Below are 13,840 nucleotides of genomic sequence, written 5' to 3' on the forward strand. Positions count from 1 at the left end.
ATTACCTATTGCTTTTTTAAAAACCACTATTTCTGTATCCCTAGAACATATTGCAGCAGACCCAACAGTCCAACAATTGCCACCTGGGAAAGTGAACCAAGGAGAAATATATTGGGTAGCACAGGTAAGATCCTTTGAGGATTATCATGCTGACCTCTGTATCTATTGGTAATGGTGGCAGCTGTGGGCATTTAAAGGAGAGTTGGTAAGTTGTTTCCCATTTTCATGGAATATGTAGCCAAAACTGTAAGAAACTACTTTGTACTACAGTGATCCCTCACCTATCATGGGAGTTCTATTCTCAAGACTCCCACGATAGGTGAAAATCCATGAAGTGGCAAAGTTATATTTATTTTATTATTTATTTATATTTTAAGGCTTTATAAATCCTTCCCACTCTCATATAAACCTTTTCCCACTCTTATTAACCTTTCCCACACTCTTATAAATACTTCATATGTTTTTAAACACTTTCTGAACTTATGGGCACAGTGTAGGAGAGCAAACAGACTAATGCTACAGTCAGCGAGCCAAGCAGTGCCCAGGATACAGAGCAAAGCTCTGTGGTTGGTCACCTTAATTCCATCAGTCAATAGTCTGCCGTGTACAATCTCACATTGGCAAACTTGCACAAGCAGTATTGGCATACTACATTTCCATTGTATACAATATGGTATTCATCCACAAAATCCCACAATATAACAAAAGCTACATGATACAGAATTATATATATATATATTAAAATCTATGGGGGGCAGCTGGGTAACTCAGAGGCAGGCCTAGAGACAGGAGGTCCTGGGTTCAAATATGACCTCAGACACTTCCCAGCTGTGTGACCCTGGGCAAGTCACTTAAACCCCATTACCTAACTCTTAGCATTCTTCTGCCTTAGAATCAGTACACAGTATTGATTCCAAGATAGAAGGTAAGGGTTTAAAAAAAAAACAACCCATGATACAGTGAATCCTCCATAAGTGAACCAAGACTTGGTGAGGAACTGTGTAGGAAAAAAGGCTAAATATTGGTAATGATTACCTTATGGAAAAGGTACAGAGTCAGCTTCTTTCATAGTTTTAAATAAGAATCTAAGCTTTTTGAAGAATTCAAAAATTCATGTCAAGATGCAGAGTCAAGATGGTGGCTCAGTACTAGCAAAAGCTGAAACTGTTCTGACTTACTATACCAATCTTTAGAAAGTCCTTCAAAAAGACAGGAATCCAAACCCAATAGCAAGATGGAGTCACAGACCTCTCCTGCTAAACACAACTTGAAAGGAAAGCAGAGAAAGTAGATTCTGATGAGATAAGGGGAGGATCAGAAGCAAAACTGTACACAGAGAAGTCCTGGTCTACCACTTCCCAACCCACCCCCCTCCATCTGCCTCACTAGGATCTACGATTAGGTGTAGACTGATTTTGGGACCCTGGAACAGAGTCTGCTCTGGTAGAGGAGTACCTTACACATATCCCTTGAGGTCTCATGCCTAAACAATAGTTGGCGGGGAGGACCAGGGGTCTATCTAGCTGATCACCTTCAGGCCTCAGTGGCTGACTATATTGAAGACTTATCCTCAGGGCAGATTAGCTCAACTGGTCTTATCCATTAAACCAACAGAGGAGAGAGTGTACAGTCTATGGGGGAAAAAAAGTAACAAAACAATAACAAAAGGCTGAGAAAATGAGTAAACAACAGAAAAAGAAGGTAACTATTGAAAGCTTCTCCTAGAAAAAAAGACCAGAGAGCAGAACCAACAGACGATGATGGGATACAAGGAACTACAAGCAAAATCTTAAACAAAAAATTAGAAATTGGGATCACACTCTGGAAGCACTCAAAAAGGAATTAAAAAATCAAATAAGATAGGTTGAAGAAAAATAGGCAAAAGAAAACAACAGCTTAAAAAGCAAAATTGGTCAATTGGAAAAAAGAGGCACAAAAAATCAAATGAAGAAAAGTATAATATGAAAAGAAGAATGGAACAAATGGAAAGGAGAATCATAGATCTTAGAAGAAATTCAGTTTTTAAAAATTAGAATTGGGCAAAATAGAAGATAATGATTTCACAAAAATCAAGAAACAATAAAACAAATTTTAAAAATAGAAGAAAATATGAAATACCTCATTGAAAAAACAACTGCCCTGGAAAATAGATCCAGGAGAGACAATTTAAGAATTACTGGACTACCCAAAAATCATGACCAATAAAAAAAAGCCTAGACATTATATTATAAGAAATTATCCAAGAAGACTGCCTTGATATTCTTCAACAAGAAAGTGAAATAGAGATTGAAAGAATCTACAGATCACCTCATGCAATAAATTCCCAAATGACAACTCCCAGGTATGTTATAGCCAAGGTCAAGAGTTCCCAGACCAAGAAGAAAATACTACAAGCAATCAGAAATAAACAATTTAGATATCATGGAACACTAGTCAGGATTACACCAGATCCGGCAGATTCCACATTGTTAGAATATGATATTCTGGAAGAATCACCTACCCATCAAAACTGACTAAATTCTTTCAGGGGAAAGTGTGGGTGTTTAATAAAAATAGAAGATTTCCAAGAATTTCTGAAGAAAAGACTAGACTTATACAGAAAATTTGATGTTCAAATACAAAATTCAAAAGAAGCATAAAAAGGTAAATAAGAAAGAGAAAAAATTTAAGGGCTTCAATAAGGACAAAAGGTTTATATTCCTATATGGAAAGATGGTATCTGTAACTCTTAAAAAATGTTATCATTTTCATAGTAGTTACAAGTATACATAGTGGATATGGTAGTAAGCTGTGTACAATATGCCAAAAAAAAATAAATAAACCTAGGGATTAAAAAGAAGATAGTACTAAAAGAAATAGGAAGAGAGAAGTAAAGTGGGGTAAATTATAATACATAAAGAGGTGAGGATGATGGGGTGTGTGTGCAGGAGGTGAAGACCAATACAATGGAAGGGAGGAAAAGGACAGTGATGGGTAATACTTAAACCTTACTCTTATTGGAATTGGCTCAGAGAGAGAAGAACAGCCAGATTCATTGGGGTATAGAATCCTATCTTACCCTACATAGAAGTAGAAGAGGAATAATAAATTGGGTAGTGGAGAGGGGAGTAATGTAAAGGAGGGAAAAGTTGGGAGGCAATGATTAAAAGATCCTATAGAAAAGTAGGAGAATAAGAATGGAGTTGATGAGAAGGAGAATAATATAAGGGAGGGGACTGATTAAAAGCAAAACACTAGAGGGGAGGGAAAGAGTAAAAGGAGAAAGGTCAAAATTAAAAGAGGAAGTCAAATGGAGAGGAATACACAGATAGTAATCATGACTGTGAATATAAATGGGATGAACTCATTCATAAAATGGAAGCAGATAGCAGAATGGTTTAAAAACCAGAGTCCTACCATATGTTCTGTACAAGAAACATATCTGAGGCGATGGAAAACATACATAGAGTAAAGGTAAGAGGCTGGAACAGGATCTATTGGGCTTGAACTAAGACAAAAAAGGTAGTAGTATGAATAATGATCTCAGTCAAAGCTAAAGCAAAAATAGACCTGATCAAAAGAGATAAGGAAGGAAATTACATCTTGATAAAAGGCAGTATATATAATGAAGAATATCAGTACTCAACATATGCACCAAATGGTGTAGCATGCAGATTTTTAAAGGAGAAACTAAAGGAGCTTAAGGAAGAAATAGATAGTAAAACTATACTAGTGGAGGACATCAACTTTCCCCTATTAGAACTAGATAAATCAAACCAAAAAATAAATTAAAAAGAAGTAAGGGAAGTGATTGAAATTTTAGAAAAATTAAAGCAAATAGATATCTAGAGAAAATTGAATAGGGATAAAAAGGAATATACCTTCTTTTCAGCAGCACATAGTACATATAAAAAGATGGACCATGTACTAGGACATAAAAGCATCACAAATATAGAGAAAAGCAGAAATAAAAAAAGAAATAAAAATTTCAAATCATAATGGGATAAAAATTATAATTAATAAGGGTTCATGGAGAGGCAAATTGAAATTAATTGGAAACTAATTATTCCAAACTGGTGGATCAAAGAACAAATCATAAATGGAATCACTGATTTCAATGAAGAAAATTACAATGAAGAGACAATATATCAAAATTTACGAGATACAGCCAGCACAGTACTCAGGGGAAAATTTATATCCATGGGTGTTTATATCAATAAAATAGAGAAAAGGTAGATCAATTAATTGAGCATGTAACCAAAAAAACTAGAAAAACCAGTTTAAAATCCCCAGATAAAGACTAAATTGGAAATCCTAAAAATCAAAGGAGAAATTAATAAAATTGAAAGTAAAAAAACCATTGAACTAATAAATAAGACTAGGATCTAGTTGGGGGGGATCAAAACAAAATAAAGTATTGGTTAAGTTGATAAAAAAAAGAAAGAATCAAATTACCAGTATCAAAAATGAAAAAGATAATTTCACTTCTAATAAAAAGGAAATTAAGGCAACTATTAGGAGCTATTTTGCCCAATTATATGACAATAAATATGGCAATGTAGGTGAAATGGATGAATATTTACCAAAAAAAATGCCTAGGTTAACAAAAGAGGAAATAGAATACTTAAATAATCCTGTCTCAGAAAAAGAAATTGAACAAGCCATCAATAAACTCCCTAGGAAAAAATCCACAGGGGTAGATGGATTTACAAGTAAATTCTATAAAACATTTAAAGAACAATTAATCCCAGTACTATACAAATTATTTGACAAAATAAACAAAGAAGGAATCTTAACAAATTCTTTTTATGACACAAATATGGTACCAACAACCAAGCCAGGAAGACCAAAAACAGAGAAAGAAAATTATAGACTAATCTCCTTAATAAACATAGATGCAAGAATCTTAAATAAAATACAGTCAAAGAGACTACAGTGATATGTCACAAGGATTATTCAGTATGACCAGGTGGGATTTATACCAGGAATACAAAACTGGTTTAATATTAGGGAGACTATCCACATAATTGACCATATCAATAATCAAATTCACAGAAATCACACAATTATCTCAATAGATTAAAAGCCCTTGATGAAATACAACACCCATTCCTACTGAAAACACTAGAAAGCAAAGGAATAAAAGGATATTTCCTCAAAATAAAAGAGTATTTATTTAAAACCATTAGCAAGGACCACCTGCAATGAGGATAAATTAGAGGCCTTCCCATTGAGATCAGGAGCAAAACAAGGATGCCCATTATCACCACTATTATTTAATATTGTAATAGAAATGCTAGCTGTAGCAATTAGAGAAGAAAAAGAAATTGAAGGAATTAAAGTAGGCAATGAGGAAACTAAACTATCACTCTTTGCAGATGATATGATGGTAAACTTAGAGAATCCTAGAAAATCAACTAAAAAGCTAGTGGAAATAATAACTTTAGCAAAGTTGCAGAATTCAAAAGAAACCCACATAAATCATCAGCCATTTCTATATCTTTCCAACAAAATTCAGCAGCAAGAGTTAGAAAGAAAGACTCCATTTAAAATTTCTCTAGACAATATAAAATATTTGGGAATCTATCTGCCAAGACAAAAACAGGAATTATAGGAACACAACTACAAAACACTTTTCACACAAATAAAACTAGATCTAAACAATTGGGAAAACATTAATTGCTCATGGGTAGGATGAACTAATATAATAAAAATTACAATCCTACCGAAATTAATTTACTTACTCAGTGCCATGCCTACCAAACTATCAAAAACTATTTTGTAGAACTAGAAAAAAAAACAACAATAATTCATCTGGAAGAGCAAAAGGTCAAGAAAATCAAGAGAACTAATGAAAAAAAAATTGTGATGTTTGGTGGCCTAGCAGTACTAGATCTTAAACTGTACTATAAAGCAGTGATCATCAAAACATTTTGATATTGGCTAAGGAAAAAAAAGGGTGTATCAATGAAATAGATTGGGGTAAATGACTCCAGCAATCTAGTGTTTGATAAACCCAAAGATCTCAGCTTTGGGGATAAGAATTCACTATTTGGCAAAAACTGCTGGGATAATTGGGAAAGAGTATGACCAAAATTAGGTTTAGATCAATATCTCACACTCTATAAATTCAAAATGAGTATATGAAATATAAAGAGTGATATTATAAGTAAGTTAGGTGAGAGTAGAATAGTATACCTGTCAGATCTATGGAGAAGGGAAGAATTTAAGACCAAATAAGAAATAGAGACTATTACAAGATGTAAAATGAATATTTTATTATATTAAATTTAAAAGGGTTTTACAAACAAAACAAATGCAGCCAGTATTGGGAAAGAAGCAACAAACTGGGGTAATTTTTATAACCAATTTCTCTGATAAAAGTTTTATTTCTCCAATATGCAAAGAACTAAGTCAAATTTATAAGAAACCAAGCCATTCCCCAATTGATAAATGGTCAAGGAATCTGAGTAGGCAGTTTTCAGATGAAGAAATCAAAACTATCAATAATCATATGAAAATTCTAAATCCCTCCTGATTAGAGAAATGCAAATCAAAACAACTCTGAGGTACCACCTTAGACCTAGCAGATTGGCCAAAATGACAGTAAAGGAAAATAATAAATGTTGGAGGGAATGTGGCAAAATTGGGACATTAATGCATTGCTGGTGGAGTTGTGAACTGATCCAACCATTCTGGAAGGCAATTTGCAATTATGCCCAAAGGGCTTTAAAGGAATGTATGCGCTTTGATCCAACAATACTACTACTAGTTTTGTGCTCTGAGATTAAAAAAAAAATGGGGATGGACCTATTTGTACAAAAATATTTATAGCTGCTCTTTTTGTGGTGTCAATGAATGGGAAACTAAAGAAATGTCCCTCAATTGGAGAATGGCTGAACAAATTGTGATATATGATGATGATGGAATACTATTGTGCTATAGGGAATGATAAACAACTTGATTTCTTTAAAAACTGGAAAGACCTACATGAACTGAGGCAGAGTGAAATAAGCAGAACCAGGAGAGCATCATACACAGTAACTGAAACATCATGGGACAATCAAATATAATAGACTTTGCTACTAATAGCAATGCAATAATCAGGACAATTCTTTTTTTTTTTTAAACCCTTACCTTCCATCTTGGAGTCAATACTGTGTATTGGCTCCAAGGCAGAAGAGTGGTAAGGGCTAGGCAATGGGGGTCAAGTGACTTGCCCAGGGTCACCCAGCTGGGAAGTGTCTGAGATCACATATGAACCTAGGACCTCCCATCTCTAGGCCTGGCTCTCAATCCACTGAGCTACCCAGCTGCCCCAATCAGGATAATTCTGAGAAACTTACAAGAAAAAATGCTACCCACATTGAGAGAAAGAACTGTGGAGTAGAAATGCAGAGGAAAACATATGAAATTATCACTTGTTTATGTGGGTATATGATTTGTGGTTTTAGTTTTAATAGATTACTCTATTACAAAAATGAATAATATAGAAACAGATTTTGAGTAATAATGTATGTATAACCCAGTAGAATTGCTTGTCAACAACAAGATGGGAGACAAAAGAGGGGAGAAAGACAACACGAATCATGTAACTATGGAAAACATTTTTAAAATTTAAAAATAAATTTAAAAACAAAAAAGTACCCAGAGATAATTTTTTTTAAGTTCATGTCAGCTAGCCTCCTATATTTAAATAGAACAATACTTAAACCCTTAAAGACATTTGGTTTATGCTATTTTTAAAGATCCCAATAATGAAGATATTATCATATTTGACAAGTACTTCCCTATATCTAGCTCAATTCTCTTGCTATAATGGAAGTACAGTGCCTAATGAGTCTTCATGTCTAGAGATAGAAATCAAAGGATAAAATTATTTTTCAATAATCCTTGAAATTTTTAATCTGTTCATAGGTTAACCCAATTCCTCAACCTTCTCTCATTTATGACATTTTAGCAAAAAATACTTGAGGCCTGCTATAATTAGAATAACTCTAGTATCAGAAATATTTAACCAAGAACCCAATTTTCTGTACTCACAGTTCCAAATGTAAAGTTGTTTTTATATAATCTGGATTTGTAGTAGCAGTGCTCTATTTCTCTGGATTTTTTGGCATGATGAAAACATTGTCTGCTTCAGGTAAACATTAATGTTTTGTGTGGGGAAAGAAACACCAAGCTAAATTGTCCAAGTTTAATCTTATGCCTTCTATCAAAGTTCCAAATGAAATGAAGCTTTTATTTTTTTCCTATTCTTATAGAGAATTCATTGCTACAATCTTGTTTCAATGTTTTCTATCCATAGAAGCTGATAGGGAAACAGTGAAGCAAGGCAGTCCCAGCACATCCCACACCACTGCGTGGTCCTCATCAGCTGCTGGTTACTCAAGTAGCAAGGCATTTTCTGGCGAAGAACTCACAGACAGCAGCCAGGTATGAGGGTAGCCTCAGGACCAGATTTTAATGATGTATTTCTCTTGAAGATGTTACTTCACATCCATTGTTTCATTCTTCAGTGCCCTTTCTTCTTCTGGGTGCTTTACCCTTCACACTTGAAGCTCCTCAGGAGCCCCTAAATCCTGGATTAACCATTGCACTATACTTCTACCTTCCAAGGCTTGTTGCTTATTCTCTATCTAATTTCCTCATTTCAGGGATGAGATTTTCTTGTATAATGGAAGAAAGTGGGCTTTCTATTCTCAGATAACACGGGCATGTGGGTAGTGGTTTTCTAGAGATTGTGACTCTACCTTGGTTGTCTAATCAGTAATTCTGCTGATGGGACAACTTTAGGACAGAGTAGAGTAAATGCTTGTGGTCTTGTTGGACCTTCTAGAAGCGCATTTCCCATCCCACAGGGAAGGGACTGTTATTTGTAAGGCTAGCCCTGAGATACTTTTTTTTTAAACCCTTATCTTCTGTCTTAGAATCAATACCACATATTAGTTCTAAGGCAGAAAAGCGGCTGTAGCGGACTAGCCCCTACATACAATTCTCGTGTGGGTTTAATCACCTGAGGAGGGATGCTGAAAGCTGGAAAGGAATGGGTGAAAATTAAGAACTAGAGTGAGCCATAGAAGGAGCAGAGAGACAAGGTACACAGGGAGAGAACTTTTGGGTGGTGTCAGCAGGTCAGCGCTCAGGAGTCAGAGAGAGACTGGGTTGAGCAAGCTGCATTGTTTATTATAGTCTTCAAGGATGGGGAGCTTGCAGGATGTCAATCAAACAAGTGAAACAACAGAAGTATTACCACAATATTGACAATTAATTACAAGATAAAGGAATGGATAGGAAGAGCAGGGTGCCCTGGAAGGAAGCTCCCTTATCAAGCCTTCTTCCTCCAGAACACTGGCACCAAGCTATCCAGATGCTAAATGTATGTCTTTGACACAACAGAGGATCTTTACAAATAGTTAGCTAGGTTCCAGATGGCATATAACAATAGAGGTTTCATTTTTAAGTTCTACAAAATTTAAGTCTCAACTAATTTAAGGATTCAGAAATCAGTCAATGTGAAATATTAGAAGTTTATCCATAAGTCTGGTCCATGAACACTTTGCTCATTAGAGTCAGCTTTTGAATACATCTTTTAACATCTTCATGATTCATTATAACTGAAACCCTTCAGCTACAAGGGTTAGGCAAATGAGGTTAAGTGACTTGTCCAGGATTGCCAAGTTAGGAAATGTCTAAGGCTAGATTTGAACCTAGTACCTTCTATTTTCAGGCCTGGCTTTCTGTCCATTGAGCCACTTAGCTGCCTCTGAGACTTTTATTTTGAGGTCACTTGGAAAATGACATATAAACCAATTCTTACATTGCTTCTAGAAAGAAGAAATCAATCAGACTAGCTATTTTGATGGTTTCAACCAGAGGCCGACCGATCAGTATGTAAGGGAAGAAGAACCGAGTACTCAGTACCACACAACCCTTTTTAAGCTTCGGGAGAAAGCCCTGGAAGATAAAATTACAGCTGAATTGGCATGGATAGAGCAACAGAAAGAGTGAGCTAATCTTTACATAAACTTAAGAATACACCTCATTATCTTTTCATCTGTCTGCCTGTTCTACTATGTAGTCTTAGAACTTTAGCTCTAGAGAGGACATTAAGGATCATTTGGAATCAGCCTTTTGGGTAAGGATTTTATGGTAAGCTATTAGAAGCAGCATTTTTAAGGGAGAAAAATCTGTAAATATAATTTCAAAGTATTTTGTCCTTCAAGTATTAAGATGATAGCCCTGATTCAGTTTATATTTTAGCTGTCAAGCTGTATCTCTAGAAATGGGAATGAATTGCATTGAGCTTCATTCATACCTTCTTGCCTAGTCTGCCTCATAACCCATAGTATTTGTAAGATGGCTAGGTGGGAGGCTGGCTGTGTGTGTGTGTGTGTGTGTGTGTGTGTGTGTGTGTGTTTAGCTCAATAAGTGGTCAGAATTTTGGGGAGTCAATCCTATGGTGCAGTGGGGAAAAGGGAAAGAAGTTGATCAGTTACTCAATCAACAAGTATTTATTAAGTTCTTACTATATGTCGGATACTAAGCTAAGTGCTGGGGATACAGAGAAAGCCAAAAATATATCCTCTGCACTCAAAGAGTTCACATTTTTGTGGAGGAGTTTATATCCAAACAACCATCTACATGTAAGATATATACAGTATAAATGGGAGATATTCTCAGAGGGAAGGCACTACTAGTGGGGAATGAAAGAGACAAGGAAAGGTTTGTCTGTAGAAGGTGGGATTTAAGCTGAGTCTTGAAGGAAGGCAGGAAGCAGAGACAAGGGGGGGAGAGCATTTCAAGTTTGGGAGACAGTGAGTAAAAAGGCACAAAGTTAGGAGGTGATGTGTTGTGTGTGAGAAACAGCAAGAAGGTCAATATCACTGGATCATAGACTTTGTGTAGGGAGGATAGTGTAAAAGGGCTGGAAAGGTAGCAAAAGGTCAGGTAGTGAAGGTCCTTAAAAGCCAAATTGAGGATTTTTTATTTGATTCTGGAGATATTAGGGGACCTAGAGTTGATGGAATGAGGAGAGAGTGACATGACTGATCTGTGCTTTAGGAAGATCACTTTGGCAGATGAGTAGAGAATGGATTAGAGTGGGGAGAGATCTGAGAGTGTGGGACAACTCTCAGACTATGGCAATAGTCCAGGCAGGAAGTAATAAAGGGCTTTCACCAGGGAGGCAACTGTGTGAATAGAAAGAAGAGGACATGACATATATGTGAGTTGTTGCAAAAGTAAAATTGATAGGACTTGAAAAAAATTGGTTATGTAGAAGTCAATGAAAAAGAGTTGAGGATGATACCAGGGTTTTAAGCCTGGGTGACTGGGGAAAATGGTGATGCCATCAACAGTAATAGAGAAGTTTAGAAGAGGGAAGGATTTTGACAGAAAGATACTGAATTTAGTTTTTAATATGTTGAGTTTAAGATGATTAAGGAAAATCCAATTTTAGATGTACAATAGGTTATGATGGTAGACTAGAATTCAGGCAAGATATTAGGCCTGGAGAAATTCATCTGAGGATCATCTCTTTAGATGTTATAACTGAGTCCATGGCAGGAACTGGGATAAAGGGGAGAGAGAGACAGAGATAGAGAGAAAGCCTCTCACCAAACTAATTGAGGATGGAAGGGAAAGGGTCCTGGCGTGTGGTGGTATAAGTTTTGTTTTTTTTTCTTACAAAATCCCTTACTTTTTCTTACTTAGTATTACTTACTAAGTATTGATTCCAAGGCAGAAAAGTAGGGCTAGGCAATTGGGGTTAAGTGACTTACTTGCCCAGGGTCACACAGCTAGGAAGTATCTGAAGCCAGATTTGAATCCAGGCCTGGTTCTCTATCCACTGAGCAACCTAGCAGCCCCTTGGTAGATAACACCAGAATTTTAATTAGGTAACAACTTTGGGTTGAATACACTTCAAAGGAGGAGAGTCCGGGCAATAGCAATGGGAGCAAGGGATTTATTGAGTCTCCCAGCCATGACCAATGAGTCAAGGGGTATAAGTAAAACTTCAGCTGGTCCTAATGGCTAGAGATTTCATGTTATAAAAGATAGCCAGGTCTCTATGAGATCTAGAAGGTGGAGGGAGTAAGAAAGGCAAAGAATTAAAGCAAGTATATTAACTCTAAGGATCAGGCCTTCCAAAGAGCACAGTGAACGGGGGTGGAGGGTACAGTTATGGAATGGAACGTTTGGAGGTAAGTATGCTAACTCTGGAAGAATAATTCCAAGTAGATTATCATTAGCTGGAGAGAAGTCTGTTGAGGGATGGATTGGGTTAGACTGTTCAAGGCCTTCTCCTTACCAAACCTGGTGATGGATTCAGGGTTAGAGTTCAGTCTTTGACTAGGGAACAGGGTTTTCTTTGTGAAGATAACTGCCCTAAACAAAGATAGAACTAGTGAGCTTATTCTCTTTATTTATGTGGCCTAGTTTAAGGCAACTAGACAAGTTATAACTAAAATAAGTGTGGTCCTTTCCAAATTGTTCCTAGAAAATAATTAACAACTTTAGAAAAGTTGCAGGGTACAAAATAAATGCACATAAATCATCAGCATTTCTATATATTTCAAAAAAATTCAGCAGCAAGAATTAGAAAGAGAGAAACTCCATTTAAAATCACTCTAGATAAAATAAAATATTTGGGAATCCAAATTGTTCCCAGAAATGTTTTTGACTGCTTCCTCTCTTCTGCCATCTAGGTTCAGTCAAATAGAATTAGGAATGTAAAAAGCCACTGGGAAGAAAATAGACAATGAATTCTAAAGGCAAATATCAATAATTTTTAGATTATGTGTGCCCTCTTGCTGTTAACATGGATAATCAAAATTTGTACATAGAATTAGTGTTTGGAAGCCAATGACATTAGAATGACATTTGTGGAATGTTATGATAATTTTTGCTATTCTCACCGTTTTTAGATGTTTGGAGGACAAAGGAAACTACAGTTTAATGACTGAAGATCAGCACAAAAGCCTAACAGATCTGCAGCCAGAACAGGTAGGCCATTGGCTTCTTCAGAGGATGTCAGGAACTGGCTGCCTTTTCTGAACTGCTGATGTGATCTGATAGCCCAGTGATATCCATGGTCCTTTTGTCTAGCAATTTAAAATGTTTAGAAATTGTTTATTTCTAAAAAATCTGAGTCAATACATCATTCTTTGAAGTGTTAGGAAGCTCCTTCTCTCTGCTCATTACAATGTCATGACAGTCTGAATTTGGAATCTGCCACTTAGTAGCTGTGTGAATTTGAGCAACTTATTTAACTTCTTTGATTCTCAATTGCCTCATCTGCAAAATTGAAAGGGTTGAATTATATTATTTCTACTGTTCCTTTTAGTTCAAAATCTGTAATCCTATAAGAATTTAGATAATGTCATCACCAAGTTGGATGACTGCAAATTGTTATTGTAGCTTCTGTGATCTTAGGCTAACTCTAGAAAAGGTAAAGTAAATTCTGTTAGAACTGAAGCCTGTATCAGTCATGAAAATAATGTCTAATTTGCCTTAGAAATGCCATTTGCAGGCAGATTTGGTCATACTTACTACCAAAATCTTTATAAGGTTTCTTTAAAGAATTTTAATTGCATAAATCATTAAAGAGTTCACCTAAGATCTTCTCTTTAAATTCCTTGCCCTCTCTTCTTTCAGATGTCTGTTTTGTCTTCTCTTCGCCTACCTGTACACTTGCCAAACTGAAGATCTTTTCCCACTTCCCTGAGTCAGCAACCTCAGGTTGTCCCTCTCTGGTTCCTAGTCTCAGAACTTGTCCTTGCCATGTCCTTCTTCTATATCTTATCCTCTTGGGTTCCAGGTGATAACTAGATAATCTGATCTTCTCAATTGTGCTAAT

The 13,840-nt window shown here is 35.9% G+C and overlaps 1 protein-coding gene across 11 annotated transcripts in view; it reads left to right on the forward strand.

Annotated features, from left to right (window-relative positions):
- The window catches only part of CCDC187 (coiled-coil domain containing 187), a 122,759-nt gene that overhangs the window by 86,056 nt on the left and 22,863 nt on the right, over positions 1–13,840 (forward strand). For 10 of the 11 annotated variants that reach the window (XM_056812700.1, XM_007475319.3, XM_007475318.3 and 7 more), the window contains 4 exons: positions 45–124; positions 8,288–8,415; positions 9,811–9,986; positions 12,909–12,987. In XM_056812700.1, coding sequence (XP_056668678.1) covers positions 45–124; positions 8,288–8,415; positions 9,811–9,986; positions 12,909–12,987 — 463 coding nt within the window. The remainder of the gene's footprint in view (positions 1–44; positions 125–8,287; positions 8,416–9,810; positions 9,987–12,908; positions 12,988–13,840) is intronic. The other variant, XM_056812697.1, reaches the window with a different exon arrangement.

The sequence above is a fragment of the Monodelphis domestica genome, chromosome 1 (genome assembly GCF_027887165.1).
Source record: "Monodelphis domestica isolate mMonDom1 chromosome 1, mMonDom1.pri, whole genome shotgun sequence".
Taxonomy (NCBI): domain Eukaryota; kingdom Metazoa; phylum Chordata; class Mammalia; order Didelphimorphia; family Didelphidae; genus Monodelphis; species Monodelphis domestica.